The sequence below is a fragment of the Chamaea fasciata genome, unplaced genomic scaffold, assembly GCF_029207755.1.
Source record: "Chamaea fasciata isolate MVZ Bird 193981 ecotype frontalis unplaced genomic scaffold, bChaFas1.0.hap1 SCAF_9, whole genome shotgun sequence".
Classification (NCBI taxonomy): Eukaryota; Metazoa; Chordata; class Aves; order Passeriformes; family Sylviidae; genus Chamaea; species Chamaea fasciata.
Window position 1 is genome coordinate 19768314 of NW_027094094.1, and position 15107 is coordinate 19783420.

A 15107-nucleotide genomic window follows, 5' to 3' on the forward strand; every position below is an offset into this window, starting at 1 on the left:
TGTTCAGTCTAGCCTTAACCCTCTGTCTCTCCTGGACTGTGACACATTTGCAGGCAAAACTGATCAGGTGTTGCAAGGACAGGGGATGTGGGACTTGGTGGGAATTAGCAAGAGGCGTGGGTGAACTGAGTGCTTTTGATACCTTGGCTGACCTGAAACAGAGACTAGACAGAGCTAAGAAAATAAAAGTAAGTATTTATTCAAAGGCCTTTAAGGATACCCCTTGGGCAGTACAGGAGCCTATCCAGGGCTACACTCAAGGTGGACCTGAAAATGGTCACAAAATGGTCATGAGGTCTCACACTTTTATAAGTTTTGGTTCATTTGCATATTGGGTTTCATTGTCCAGTTACAGCTTCAGATTATGAAGTCCCATCCTTCTTGTTTTCTCTCTTCAGTCCACCATAGTTTATGCTTTTGGGCCTGGAAACTTGTAACAGTTGTCCTTGGTCTCCATCTGGAAAAGGATTTGTTTTGTCTATGTACTCTGTGAAAAGAGCTTTCTAACACTGAATATGAGGCTCAGAACTACACCTCTAGGCAGCACAGAATCTTAAAAACATGAAAACTAAAACTGAAGGCATCACTTCATTGGGGAGTGCTGTGTTTGCTGTACAGCAGTGTGTTAATGTGAGTTTCCCTTTTACTCAGAGGAGCTAGTGAAGGTCTCCATCCCTTGCAAAAGTTTTTGTACCTTCCCTATGGAAGGGAGTTCTAAGTCATCCTTATTCTCTTGGATAGGTGCAATTATTCTCTTGGATAGGTACAATAATTTTCTAGTTGTTCTTTTTAAATCTCATTTTACTTCTTAGAGAGTCATACTCAATACTTTGGTGGAAAAACTGAATTGCCAACAACTTTTGGCTAGTTGCTGATGTGCTGGCCAAATTCTTGCACCAGCTTAGATGGTGTCAGGGTAGTTCATGGAAGTTCATGTAGGTTCATGGACTTTCACCTAATGAAAGGGAAATTCATGAGAGTTTGCACTGTCACAGGAGGTAACAGCCAGCTACCAGTCGTCATGACCTTGCCACCTTCTCTACAAAGTTCCCTTGTTCCCATGACACTCATTGATCAGACTAGTGGCCCACAGGGATGTTTTCTTCACCGACATTCATCCTCTGCATGTCCTTCCTGTCTGCGGTGGTCTTGGATGCTATCTAAACTGGTGCTTACAGCAGGGTCACTGTAATGCATGGGTGAGGAAAAGATTTCTGAGGAAGAGAGACCTGCTTGTTTCATTTCAGCTAGGCTGGTTTCCACTTTCCATAACAATTTCTTTCAAACAAAGCATTCAATTTCCATGAATTTCGGGCTCATTTGAAGAGCCTCTCATCCCTACATAATCAAACACAGCTGTTTGGTGTCTGTGTAGGAACTAGGAAAGGGCAGTTACCTGAAACCATTCTCAGCACAGGTACTCCTTGGTGGATCTACAGCAGTTCTGGGGTTGCTTCCTGTAGAATTATTCTTCAAGTAAGTCCATGTAGACATTTTGCTGTCAGCGGAAGTAAAGTATTGATGGATTAAAGTGTAATAAAAGTACTTCCCTATAGCTCCAAAATACTTCACTGATTTTTACCCAATTATCAGCAGGTAAAGCAGTCAAAGGAAGCATTTGGCAGTCATGCAATGATGATGCGATTTGGGCATGCACAGTGTTCAGCTTTTAAAGAGATGAAACCCCCCTCCCTTCCAAAGTCCAAATGTTTTCCCTGAGTGTCTCTCCACTGTCGCTGCCCAGTGCCCAGGCAGGCACTGTGGGGAGTACAGTTGGTTCATGAGGGCTGCTCAAGCCTCAGCCACACAGGCAGCCTGTCAAGATGCATTGTCTCCACCTCCTGTTGCACAGAGTCATGTACTTTGTGGAGCAGCCATCCTGGCTGGTCCATGAAATTAGCAGATGTAGGCACAGTGACATTCTTGACCAGCTGGGATCATGGCATCTTGTACAGCTGTGCAGCAAAGATGGGCTGTGGGCTGAGGAGGAAGAACAAAGGAAATGCTTCTCTCAGGCTCAGCTGCTGCCCACCGTGCCTGTGAAGAGGGCTGCCTGGGGCCAGTGTACTGATGCTGTACAGTGCTGTGCAAACATCCAGGAATTGGAGGGTCTGCTGGGAGCAGAAGTGTAAAGACATTCACAGTTCTGCTGCATGAATGCAGAAACGTATGGAAAGATGGACAATGAGGCATTCACTTGGTGTGGCTGCCTGATGTGTGGTTGGGGAGAAGGGTCTCCATTAGACCTTGCAGTTACAGGCGGGCAATTCTTGCTGGCAGGCAATGGTTGCTGGCAGGCAGTTTTCTCTGGGATCACATAGGCTCCCCTTCCCTGTGTTTCAAGCCCATCTCAGGGGCCCACCTGCCAGTTTTTGGGGGTAGGGGTCCCAGAGAGCACACCATCCTGCCATCAGTCCTGCAACTATCCCCACACAACCACACTGCAAACAGGGCTGTAAGACCACAGCAACGAGTGTTTATGGAGAATCACCTCTGTTTAGGTGTGCAAAGCCTTCTGAGCCCCATGATTTCTCACAGATTTTATGTGGAAGGCTATTTCTGTGTTTTTATGTCAGCACCCTGTGTCTGGCATTTGAACCCATATAATCTTTAAAAGAGTAAAAGGGCATTGTCATTAAGTTTCTTGCACTCGTGCCATGTAATGAGCAATTAGAGCAGCGATAGGTTGCACGGGGAGAAGCAACCAGATTTCCTGCATGTCCCAACTATGAGAAGAACTCATGGCAGGAAAAAAGGTTTGAAGACCCTCCTGGGGCTCTACAGTACAAATAAAAACCCATCTCTTGACATTAGCTCAGCTCTTGCCCTTTGGTTTTCTTCAGAGTGCAAGCAGACCCTGCTGAGTTCAGGTGAGGGCAATGGAAGGTGTTAAAATGCTGGGCTGGGTCCACCTGGACACTGCAGAGATTTCTGCTCCCAGCTGGCTCCACAATTTAAAAGGGCTAGGCTAAGAGCCTGGTAAGAGAGCAGGATGGATGTTGTAGGGCAGTCTAGGGTTGTATCAGGAGTTATGCTCTGGGTGATTCTTGGTTCCTTGACTTTGGTTCTGGGGACTCATGTCAGTGTTTTATCTGATCCTACCCTGCTGACTTGTGGCCAAAATAGCTTACAGCTCACCTTACCTCCAGGCTGGGAAGGGAATGCTTCATTTGTGCTGACTACTTGGGGTGAGGCAATCTCAAGAGGCATTTTTAGCCATATATTTGCCCAAACACAGAGGTGCATGGAATGAGAAGAAAGGAACAGGTTTAGATGTCAAGTGTTGCTGAACAGCTTCTGTACATCTTGCATAATCAGGGGGCTGTTTATATGACACAGCAGTCAAGGACTTAGTGAAGTGCTGTGCCTGGATCTAGATATCTTGGTTGCTGGATTCTCTCACTGATGTTCTAGACCCTAATACTGGATAGGTCCCTATTTTGTACAGAAAGGTAGGATTGTAGTAGGTCTAATCTGCAATGTGGGATTCTGAAGCCTCTGCTGCTGTGTCCTCTTTCCCTAGATACTGAAGGGAAGGCACATGCTCTGCAGAATGACTCTGGCTGTGGGCTCTTGGTATCTGGGACTCCAGATGGCTCCAGGAAAGTATTGGTCTCTTATGCTGGCTGTTATGTCTTTGAGTGGGTGAGTGACCTTAGGGATTCTTCTGGGACTATAACTACTGCTGCTCTGGCTGTCCTGACTGGTGGCTTTCCCCTAGGATCGCAATTACCTTATACTGGTTGGGCTTGAAGGAACAGATGCTGCTGGGCAAAAGGTTCTTCATGAAGAGACACTGCTCAGATGCCCTGTGGACCCTCCTGGTAAGATACAAGCACCTGTCAGAATCTTGTGGTGATAAGTGCCATTTCTTTCAGATGGCCGTTCCTAGTCAGTTTGGGGGCTAGGAAAGGGGACTTACTGCTGTGCAGAAAGCTCCATGGAAAAGGGTTTGGACATAGGAGCCAACAACTTGCTGGGGACTTGTGACTCTCTGCAGGGTCAGCAGGTAAATATGTTCCTTGTGTCTCCCAGCCATATTCTGGCTGTATGAGTTCCTGCAAGTTCAGGGATTGAACTGGACCGAGGTAAATGATTTTCTTAGCTACCAAGAGTTGATCCAAAACACTTTATGTTGACAGATCTGATGTAAGTCCAGTTTCCTGTACATGGCCTCAGGGGGAGTCTCTGTTCCATGGAGATGCTGGTCTCTCCTGAGCAGGCTTCCGTGCCAGATCCAGGCCGTGTGTTTGACCCTCACCTGACTCTCACTTCCCTTGATTTGTATCCAGAGTCAACAGGACACCTTCAATCAGTTCCTTCATGTCTTTGTCCCCCTGCTCTTGTGCTTTAGCTGCAAAAACCTGCTGTTTTTTCCAGCCCTGGATGCTCCCAGCAGTAGCGTCTGTTCAACTGTTCCCAGCCAGGACCAGCTGCCATGTACCTCCCTGCCCATCAGCCAGGGAGACTGTGAAGCACGAGGCTGCTGCTATGACCCCAGAGACAGGGTGAAGCCTTGCTACTTTGGTAACACAGGTAAGCCTGAGCAGCAGTTCTCCCTCCCTTCTGAGATGCTGCAAAGCAGGATTTCTCACTTTGTGGGCAAGGCAAGCTTGGTGTGTACCACTCCTGCAGGTGGCTCAGGGCTATGTTTTTGGCTGCCAAGAATATCATGCCCTAGTGAAGTGTCCAGCATTTTCCACTGTATTGCAACAGACCTGGTTTTATGCCCAGCATCTGTGTTGTTTTTGGAGCTGGTTGTACTTGTCTTGCCATACTTAGCGCTTGTTTTGTGGGTTAAAGGCAGGACAGCCTGCAGGACTTGCTGGTCTTGTCTTGGTTGTGATGTTAGGGCCTCCTTTCCATCCCTCTTATCTCTGAGCTCAGGATTGATTGTATCTTTTTCTCCAGTGACAGCTCATTGCACAGCAGATGGCCAGTTTTCCATTGCTGTTTCTCGATATGTGACCCTGCCACCTGTTGCCCTGGACTCAGTGCAACTGGCCAGTGGACACAGTTCTGACTGTGTCCCTGTCCTGACAAACAATGCCTTTGTTGTGTACCAGTTTCCACTCTCTGCCTGTGGCACTACTTTTCAGGTAAGAGCAGCAACTGTTGCTAGGCTGGAAGAGTTGGAATAACCTGACATGGCTTTGGCTGCTTAATTGATGTGCTACAGACTTCTAAATGCTGTTCTCCAGCCTCATATTGATCCAGTCTGACTTTATCACAGTGATGGTGCCTGTCTGTCATTCCAGATGGTTGGAGACCAGGCCATATATGAAAATGAGCTGGTGGCACGCAGGGATGTGAAGACAGGGAGCCTTGGCTCTGTCACTAGGGATAGCATTTTCAGGTATTAACCTGGGGCTGATGTTGCTGGGTGTCACTGTGTTCAATGTCACTGGAGAAATTCCTGCATGTCACAAACTCTGAATTCACATGAGGGCACTGGAATAGGTGAAAGACTGGTATATCTCTACTTAGTAGGAATAAAGCTGATGTTGATCAGTGACAATCTGCAGATTCTCAAATCTAAACACTAAAGAGGATTTCAAGTATTTGTGAAAAGGAAGTGTAAAAGGGGATATAACTAATTAAAACAGATTATATGTTCCCGTATTGGAGAAAGGGGGTGTCAGAGTGGTTTTTGTTATTTGCTTGATTTGGAGCTTTCCTTTCCCACCAGGTTACATGTCCGATGTAGTTATTCCATCAGTGGGAGCTCCATTCCCTTGAGTGTTCAGGTTTTCACATTGCCACCACTCCCTGCTGTGTTCCACCCAGGTCCTCTGTCTTTGGAGCTGCGTCTTGCCTCAGGTAGGAAAGGTTTGCGGGACCTACTCAAGCCTCTTGGTGCAGGGCTCTAGTCTCTGATGAGTAACAGTGGAGTATTGATGGGTTAACCCAGCACTGCTTCTCTGCCATGCTGGGAGCTGAATATAAAGGATGCCTATTCCTGTTTCTTCCTGCTCTTAAATGGCTCTTGGGTTTCTTCTGTCCCAGATGGAAGCTATACTTCCTACTATACAGACAGTGACTATCCTGTTGTGAAGACTCTGAGAGACCCTGTTTATGCAGAAGTCAAGATCCTTCAGAGAACAGACCCAGACCTGATTTTAGTTCTGCACCACTGCTGGGCCACACCAAGCACCAACCCCCAGCAACAGCAGCAGTGGCCAATTTTGGTGGATGGGTAAGTGACTTGTAAAAAACTTTGGGTTGGGGGAACAACTTGCTCCTTTTTCTTTACCTTTTTTTTTTTTTTTTTTTTTTTTTTTTTTTTTTTTTTTTTTTCCCTGTATCTTTCCTCCTCAGATGCCCTTATGCAGGGGACAATTATCAGACACAGCTGATACCTCCAAGTTTCACCTCAGGACTACTGTTCCCCTCTCATTACCAGCGTTTCACCCTCTACACATTCACCTTTGTGGACTCCACTTCCCAAGAGAAACTGTCTGGACTGGTAAGATCCTGTCCTGGCTGCCTAGCTTCATATTGAAGACAAGTAAAATGTGTGAGGAATAAGAACCACTTCATAACTATGAGTCTCTTGGCCTCCTTGGGTGAGTGGAGCGAAGACTAGAAAATCCCCTGCTGAAACAGAAGGGGAAAGGTCAATGCCAAAAACCTTATTCCATGAAGTGAGTGTGGCAGAGGCAAGAGACATCACTGGAGGGGTGTGACAGAAAATGTGACTACTGGAAGACTTGTAGTTTACTTAAGAAAGTGGTAGCTTGTCTGGTGAATTAGCTGAGGGTGTGTGCTCTAGCTATGTTAATCGATATTCTCTAAACTACATTTTTTGGCCGAAATGACTTAGAAATAACCTTAGAAATAAGGTGAGTACCTTTTGAAGCATCTGAGCTCTGAATCTCATGGAGCTCCTCCAGTTAAGTCACATGAAATTCACCTTGCCTTGTACTGCTTGCTCAGGGCTTCTGGGATCAATACTCAAAATTGGTCTCAGCTGTTCTTAACAAGGTTCACAGTGAAGTGGTTCTCGGGCAGCAGGTGTCAGGGAGAAGTGTTCTAATGCCGGATTTGACTGAGTTTGAAAGTGTGTGGTGTAAAGGTTTCGCAGCTGCCTTGGAGCGGACAGCAGAGGGCTCCAAGGCTACAGCCTGGATGCGAAACAAGTCAACAGACCTTCCTGCCTTCCCCTTGAAGGATAGGTGTGCCAGTATGGAGCTAAGTCTCCATACTAGCCCATATGGTGCTGTGGCTTTGTCGCTAAAACTGTGTTGAAAACAGATGATGTTGCTGTGTGCTGAGTAGCACTTGCAGAATAACAAGACTTTTGCTTCATTCTGCTTTCTGTCAACCCCAAGTGAGTAGGCATGGGATAGGCTAGAACCTGGGAGGCAGCAGAGCTGACTCAAAATGGCCAAAGGAATATTCTGTGCTGCACAATTTTATGCTCAGCAGTAAACGTGAGAAGATTTCATCTTCCAGTAGCTGATGCTCCAACTGCATGGGCACTGGTCTGTCTGTAGGAGCAGGGTAGGTGGCTTGCCTTTACCTCACTTGTGCTTTAGGTTTTTTTTTTTTCCCCTTTCCTCCTCTCCTTCACTTATTTAACTATCTTTATCTCTCCAGCTACAAGTTTTCTTGTTTTTGCTCTTCCTGTTGTTTTTTTGCCCTGCTGGGGCAGAGTTGGGGGAGGGAATAAGTGGATATCACCAGTCTCCAGACACTGCATGAGGGATTTCAGGCCGTGTTCCATTTTTCTCTAGGTGTATCTGCACTGCAGCGCTTTTGTGTGCCACCGGTCTGTAGAGGAGCCCTGCGTCACCACCTGTCCTTCCAGAGTCAGTAAGTATCCTGGCCTTCTGCTTCCCTATGCAAAGGGGTGGCAAGGGCCTAGTCTTCAAGCTGGGGAGTAGGAGACATGTAGTCTAGGAGTAATTCCCTTGAGGCATAGACAGCTTGACAAAGCATTTCCTGCTCCTTTCCACTGACTAAGGGCTCTTCTTATGCCAAAAAGACAGGGGTTTTCATGGACTTTTAGTTCTACCTGGACTCACATGGAAATTGTGGCCTTCAGAGCTTCCTGTGTATTGAGAAGCTGACCTGGGCAAAGTTTGACCTTCAGGGTTACACCTCTTCTTACCTACAACCTTCACATTGCTCTGTAGGGGGTAAAAGGAGCGCTGAGCATCCTCTTCAGGAAGATACTTCCCATGTCTCCAGCAAAGGCCCTGTGATTTTCCTCCAGGATGAGCTAAGACAGGACACAGTCAAGGACGGCCTTGGTAAGTGTGGCAGCAGAGCAGGCGAAGAGGGCTGTTCTAAGGCCTTTCTCCAGAAAGGCTGAGCCCCTAAGGCATCCCTGTGCCTCACTGGGAGCAGTAATTGGGGTGTCTCTCCCCACAGGAGCGGCTCTACATGCTGCAGCTCCCTGGGCTCTGGGATTTGCTGCTGTGGCAGCTGGGACAGCTCTGTGCGTGGTGCTTGTGGTTTCTGTGCTGTGGCAAAGGAAGGTGTCAGCAACACGTGAAATCAACAGATTGCAATAAAGCAACTGTCAAACCCATTTGGTTGGTGGTACCCCTTCCCCTGGAGACCCTAGCTGTAAGACTTTATTTGCAAGGCAAAAATTACCCCAAAGGCTTTGAAAGCATTCCAAATGCTCTGAATTCGTCTCACTCTGGAATTCTTCTGCTCTGGATTTGGTGTTATCTGTCTGCTTTGGACAAACTGGAGACCATGTCAAGGCCTGGGCCGCAGACTGAGGCAGGATTGATGCTTGGGGGTGTTGGCATTTCTGTTCATGAACATAGTGGTGAACAAACCTAGGCTCCATTCAAACACTGATCAGAAGTGCAGCAAAACTCACCAAAAGCAGATCCTGCAGCTACTTCTCTGGGAATGCAAAGCAGGTATTTTGACTGCACCAAGGAGCTGCGAATTGCCCACTTGTTCCTAAGTCACTAGGAAAGTTAGGGCTGTGCTCATGTGGCAGAACTGGAAAGCAGGGATGCTAAAGCACTTCACAAATGGGCCTTCCTTATGATGCTGTGCATGAACTTGCCTTTCTTTACCTAGAAACAGAGAAGGGTAGGTGGCGTTTTTCTGGTGAATGAGAACATGGAAACGTCATTCCAACTGGAAAAAAAAGGGCCTAGGTGGTTTGAACTTCAGGGGGAAAAACTATCGAACTTTACTTAGAGCTTATTCTTAGGCCTTCATGTGACAGCAGGCAGTTAGGAGTCCTCAGAGGTCTTAAAGTTAATTTGACATCACTGTTGGCATAAAAGTGCTTTCCTTAATTTCACTTATTTTTTCAGATAAGACATAAAACCTGCCATTTCGAGCATCATGAGCAGTTCAGTTACACTGAACAGTGTTGTCAGTCCCAGCAGCTGGGCAGCATCCCTCTTCGCTTTCTGAGGTCTTGGGTGAAAACAGTACAGCAAAACTCTCCAGGCAGTACAGGGGAAATGGGGCTCCACCCCCTCCTTCCTGCCCAGCCTGGAGGAGCTCTGCTGCTTGCACTTGCACTGAGATCTGCTTGTAGCTGATGGGGTAGTCTTTGAGGGGAAGGAAAAATGCTTTTCCCTCTTTTTCTCTAAGGCTTGATTAGAAATTCTTCCTGTTAAGGGCAGGAGAGAAGTCTTGATTGTATTGCTTTGGGGCCTTTAAAAGGGAAGAATAGCACTTATACATGGAAGCAAAGAACTGATCAGTAGCTTGCTTGAGGCAGTAGATGTCCTTTTTAATTAGGTTCTGCTGATACTCTGTGATTGGGGGGTGTTAACGAGTGGTAGGATCTGCATTTTAATTCCTTTCCCATTCCAAGAAACTTCAGGTGTAATCTAATATTTTTATTTTTCTAGTAGAAATTCTTTTCCCTTCTACTGTCAGGATAACTAGTGATCTTTGTCTTGCATGCTTACAAAATTTAACCAGAAGGAAAGACTGTTCCAAGTTGTATGGTGGGAGGGAGAAGGAGATCACAGGCTGGAAAAAAAAATCATCTGAAGATAGGTCAAACAGCCTCCTGTTTTAGATCAGACCTCTGGCAATTAAATGACCTTGGTACAGGTGGAGCTCTGTCTGGGAAAGCTGAGTGTAAACTCATAATGTGCCTCATGACAAGTCTTTAGTAGCAGTCTGTAATGTTAAATAACTGGGCAATTAGAGGAGTAATATAAACCACACCTTCTCAGTGCACCAGGGTGCTCTGGCACTGGTCTTAATTGTGTGTGTATGCCCAGACCTGAACACCTTCTGTCTGCTACTGGAGCCTTCCTATGTCTCAGTAGAAGAGACAGAAATATTTGCTTAGAGAGCTTAGATGACTGGGTGGATGCTGAAGGGGCTGTGAGAGTCAAGTCCTCGCTGCCCTTTGTTGGGTTACTGAACCATCCCAAAGTGGCAGGGAGCTCTGGGCGTGTATCCTACTGGAATTGAATAGATTCCCTTGCAGGAACTGTCTCTTTTGGTACAGAGTAGGAGGCTGTAGGATGATTCTTAGTGTAGGGTACATGCAGTACTAAGTGGAGGTGGGTGAGCAAAGAAATAAACTTAATTCCCCTATCCCTTCTGGGGAGTCTTCTGTGTTTAAGGCTTGCTATTTGGTCCTCAGCTGGCAGGAAGTCTGTGAGCAGCAGTGAGATGTGAGGTTTTCCTTGTGAAGCACTTGTACGGGGTGAAAGGCAGCCTGGAGGTTTCCTCCTCTGTTGCATCGGCCCTGCGTTCACTGCCTGTTCTCCAATGCCACTGGGGTGTTGGTCGCTCTCATGGCCCCTGTTATGCAATATTTGCTTCTGCAAAAAGCATATTCTTTCCCTTCTACCTTCACAAATCCACTTCTGGCTTACTTTTTTCTTAGGCCTCTCTTTAGCTGAGTGTCACTGACTTTTCACCATTACTTTCTTTTGAATACCTGTGTGTGACTTCTTGTGTCAGCACCCTCTTTAGCTTCACTCTGTGTCACCTGGTTATACAGTTCGGTTAAAGCTGTTGGGGGTGCTGCACACAGTGGCTTAGACACCTGCAGGGGAAAGGAAGCTGCTCTGTCCAGGAGGGTGCTGCTGCCTGGCAATCAAGGCTGAAGAAGAATGGCCCAGAGGCCAGCCAAAATCTGTCATTTGAGGCTGTTGTGTAGTGCTGCTACTGAATCCAGATTTTCAGAAAGAAACCCCAGTGCTGAGCATCAGCGCACTTTGTCCCAGTGCCTTCACTGACTCTTCTTGGAACTGTTGTGTGTGCTGCCTATCTGTGGAAGCAAAGCCCAGCAACAGCATCTAGTTCAAGGCTGCTCAAAATTAACACACATTTCGTTATACCTGAACTTTCAAAAGGTTGTCCTCACCCTCTAGATCTTTGAGAACAGCACCTGCTTCCAAAGAGCAAACCTGCTTCCTTGCCAAAGCTAAAGAACTTTTTTAAAAGCTTGGAGGTAATAATTCCTTTCTTGAGTAGCTATGCTCACCTGACACCCTAAAGGTGTGGCAGCTACTATACTACAAGCCAGGTGTTCTTTAATAAAATATCTGAAAACAAATATGATAAGTGATACTTTTATTAAATTTCTTATACTTGGATTATAATGGATCCTGGAGTGGAGAACTATACAGTATGTTACACATTATAAATACATTTATTTCTGAAAATACATGAACATATTTAATGTAATGCTACAATAAAGAAGAGTGCTAGTTTATCTTATTTAAAAAAAAAAAAACAAACAACAAACACAAAACACCCAACAAACTTATACCATGAATAGAGAGGGTTGTAGAAAATACCAGTTCATGATGCTATGTCTTAAAACACTTTAAATTCAGTTTGCACTGATTCACGTTCTGTACAGTTACTGTAAAAATGCTGGAGGGCTTATGGAGGATGTAAGTTAATGCAGGATTTTTGTCCCCTGTATTTATGGAGATATATAGAATATTCACAGAATAATCAAGTCATGAATCTTTCTAGCCTTGGATGAAGCTAGCCAGATAGACAGTGAATAACCAAGTCTTGCAGCAGCAGCTACAACTGCAACATTAAACACAGCACCTTTAGGGTGCTAACCTTGGGTCAGCACAGCCTTTTTTTTCCTTTTCATGAGGATCTGAGTTTGGGTTGTGCGGTTTGGTCATTGTGTTTGTGGGGTTTTTTTTGAGATGGTAAGTAACAACAGTAGCAACCCTTCTGAGTATTTGAACCCAACCTTCACTCATCCCTGCAAACTATACTGGCCCTGGAATGGCATGGCTGAGATGCTCCGAATCCCAGAAAAGATCCTGCTCTGGTTTGGAGGACTCCAATGGCTCCAGCTGATGTGGATGAGCAAAGGCTAAGCATCTGTTACTGAAATACTAAGCCTGCTGAAGCTGATCATTGCTGCCAGCTTGTCAAATCTTGGTTCTCAGGCAAGCCGGGGTTGGGGAGGGATTTTTAAACAATTGCTTGACTTGTAATTTTATTATAATTTATGGGGTAGAACAGTCCTTTGTCAAGAGACAATGTTAGTTTACTTGAATCTTTACTCTATGTGTACTAATTATTTTGCTAGTACCAATAAGAGCTAGTGTGCAGAGACCTCTTCAACCGTGGCATGTCCAGAAGCATGTTCCTTGAGTCAGGAAGCAGTGGACATGTGGCAGTAAGGCGGCCTCCGCACACAGTCATAGTGTTACGCAGTTGTTAGCGTATCCCAAAAGAGCACCAGTTTATAAAGGGTGTATTTGAATTACTTTCCCTTGCAGCCTTGCTCTCCTCGACCTTTCCCATAGAGAGAGCACAGGCAGAGCCATACAGCAGCATGACTGCCTCACCTACAGCCTCAGGCCTCCACCTGCACAGACAGAGCACTTCAATGGGACTTAAAAGTAGGAATTCAAGCCTGGTGTCCTGTCCCCCATTTAAAAAAAATAATAAATTATTACACAATCTGCTGGGTGTGGGGCAGAGGCTGCCCTGGATGTCCCCTCCAGTCTCTCGAAAGGCTGATTCCTGCAATGCTGCTTACTCTGATCTTTACAATGAGCGTGTACAATGGCAACTTCTGTGCAGGATGGCACCAGAGTCCAGGGGCCTCTGCAGAAGGAGCAGGCCCACAGGACGGGAAGCTGATAGTGGATTCAGGAATGACCTTAGCTTTACATACTTTGTTTTCCTGTTGAATTCCAGTGAAATGGCACAGCTGGCCATAGGCTGCTCTGAAGGGGGGAACTGTGCTGGGGACAGAGACTGCAACTCAGGTTCTCCAGAGGGAGGAGGCTGTCCTTTCAACAGCCACCTCTGCCCTGGGCAATGAGTCTCTAGTACTCCTCTAGATGATGCTATGTCTCATAAAGCTAATGTTTATTTCAGCTGGTGAAGTCTCCAGAAAGCAGTGAGAGTTTAAAAGCTTCAGTGTTTCAGGTAATTCTGTTCCCAACCTAGAGAAGAGGAAGAATTTCCAAATCTTAAAAGTCCCTATTGGTTGTCTTGCCAAGATGCTAACAGCAATTTTCATCTGTGACTTGACTTTTTAAAGTAAACTTCAGATTCGGGAGCGAAGCCGTACATAGCTGAGCATGTATCTGCCCACAGACCCTTCTCAACATCCCCCTTCCCTCTTTCCCTTCCAACACTCTATTCAGAGTTGCTCTGTTGACAATTGCAGGATGTAGATTGCACAGAGTAACCCTGGGATTCTTGATTTTGTGTCCTTTGGTGTTCTTGCCTTGACTTTCTGAAACAGAAACATGCAGTGAATGTGAGATTAGAGAGTTTCTCTGTGTTTAACCTGTGGGCTGAGTTGGAAAGGTGGATGATGAAGCTGAGGCTGGTTTTCTTTTAGTCTTTATTATGGACAGATTGTCCCTTTGCCAAGACATCTCACTGGCTTATTATTTGGAAGTCTTTTGACTGACTGCAGATAAATTAATTTAGTGCCTTTTATGTTTTGTAAAAAGACTGTGTGATGTAGCCTGTATGACTACAGTTGCCTTTAAATTGTGGGTTAAAAAAAAAAATACAGCAACCTAATATTTGGGGGACTATAAAAATGAATATATATGGACTAGTCCTCAGTAGGCACCAATCCACATCATTTGAACTTCAAAAATTGGATCTGTTTCTGTCTTTGCAAACTGGAGTTCGTCTGGATGAAGGAACAGGAGTGCCTCATTTTTGTGCCAAGAAGAGGTGAAAGAACCCAACCCACAAAGAAACACATACTGCTTTACTTACTTTACCTTGCTCCATTTGACTCAGGTTATCAGAACGGCCATAAGTTTTCATTCTTTGTGTTTTGTCCCAGAACAATCATGGAGTTCCTCTCAGTTTTCCTCAGCTCTGAAGACATAATATCTGGCCTTAACAAATGGAAAAACACAAATGAAGCTGAAAGTGGCCAGAATGTATGGCTGTGTTCTTAACATTAATAGGCTGTGCATATGTATCTAAGCTATATCCAGTGCAGCTTCCCCCTCTCCAGTCTGTAATTTCATTACAAATGCTGTCCAAATATTTGTGGCAGCATCCAAAAAGACAGCCACAAGATGCACCATTTGGCAGGGAGCCACATTGTAATGGATGGACACAAATATAATTTTGTTCAAAGCAACCAGTATTTTCTGCCTAGCTGGAAGATGAGGGATAGATTGTGACTGAATGTCACAGGGAAGTTAAAATTTCTGGCCTAAAATAGTAAGTAGGAAATGAAGTGTTTTGAAGAGCAACACTAAGCTAGCTGCTGTGGACTGTCTCCAGCTGATTTTTTTGTTATTTAATACATATGATGGAAACAAGTATAATACATCCTGTTTGGTTGAAATGACTTAGTTAGCTCAGGTCTCCAGAGCTTATGAGAGACAAACCTTTTGAAACACTTTCTAGACACCTCTTTAAAATAGGTTTTGTTTAAGAAAAAAAAGCTGTCCTTTGTTTTTTGTTTTGCTTTTTTTAAGCAATATTTGAAAGTTACTTACACAAAATAAATAGCTAATACTATTTACTTCAAATTTTAATTTAAAAAATTCTCATCTCAAAGTCCTGATTAATGTGGTGCAGACTCTTTACTTTGCAAACTATATTTGGTTATTTTACTATATTGGTTTTTTTTTCTCAGTGTTGTACATTTTTATGTTCTGTTCTGCTCTTAGCTCTTTTAC

General features: G+C 45.1%; 2 protein-coding genes across 7 annotated transcripts in view; one reads left to right on the top strand and one right to left on the bottom strand.

Moving 5' to 3' along the window:
• The first annotated feature begins 2992 nt into the window (after positions 1 to 2992).
• Positions 2993 to 8639, top strand: ZP4 (zona pellucida glycoprotein 4). The gene is made up of 12 exons (XM_066191346.1): positions 2993 to 3188; positions 3524 to 3645; positions 3722 to 3824; positions 4381 to 4536; positions 4912 to 5099; positions 5259 to 5356; positions 5690 to 5820; positions 6007 to 6196; positions 6319 to 6466; positions 7737 to 7815; positions 8139 to 8255; positions 8377 to 8639. Exons 1-12 carry the CDS (start codon positions 2993 to 2995, stop codon positions 8517 to 8519), a joined length of 1671 nt encoding a protein of 556 aa, XP_066047443.1. The 3' UTR covers positions 8520 to 8639.
• A 2880-nt stretch (positions 8640 to 11519) lies between these two features.
• LOC136294033 (uncharacterized) overlaps positions 11520 to 15107 on the bottom strand; it is a 31168-nt gene continuing 27580 nt past the window's right edge. For 5 of the 6 annotated variants that reach the window (XM_066191349.1, XM_066191347.1, XM_066191350.1 and 2 more), the window contains exons 8-9: positions 14185 to 14309; positions 11520 to 13684 (exon numbers count right to left, since the gene is read on the bottom strand). In XM_066191349.1, the coding sequence (XP_066047446.1) occupies positions 14213 to 14309 (97 nt within the window). In that variant the 3' untranslated portion in view covers positions 11520 to 13684; positions 14185 to 14212. The remainder of the gene's footprint in view (positions 13685 to 14184; positions 14310 to 15107) is intronic. The other variant, XM_066191348.1, reaches the window with a different exon arrangement.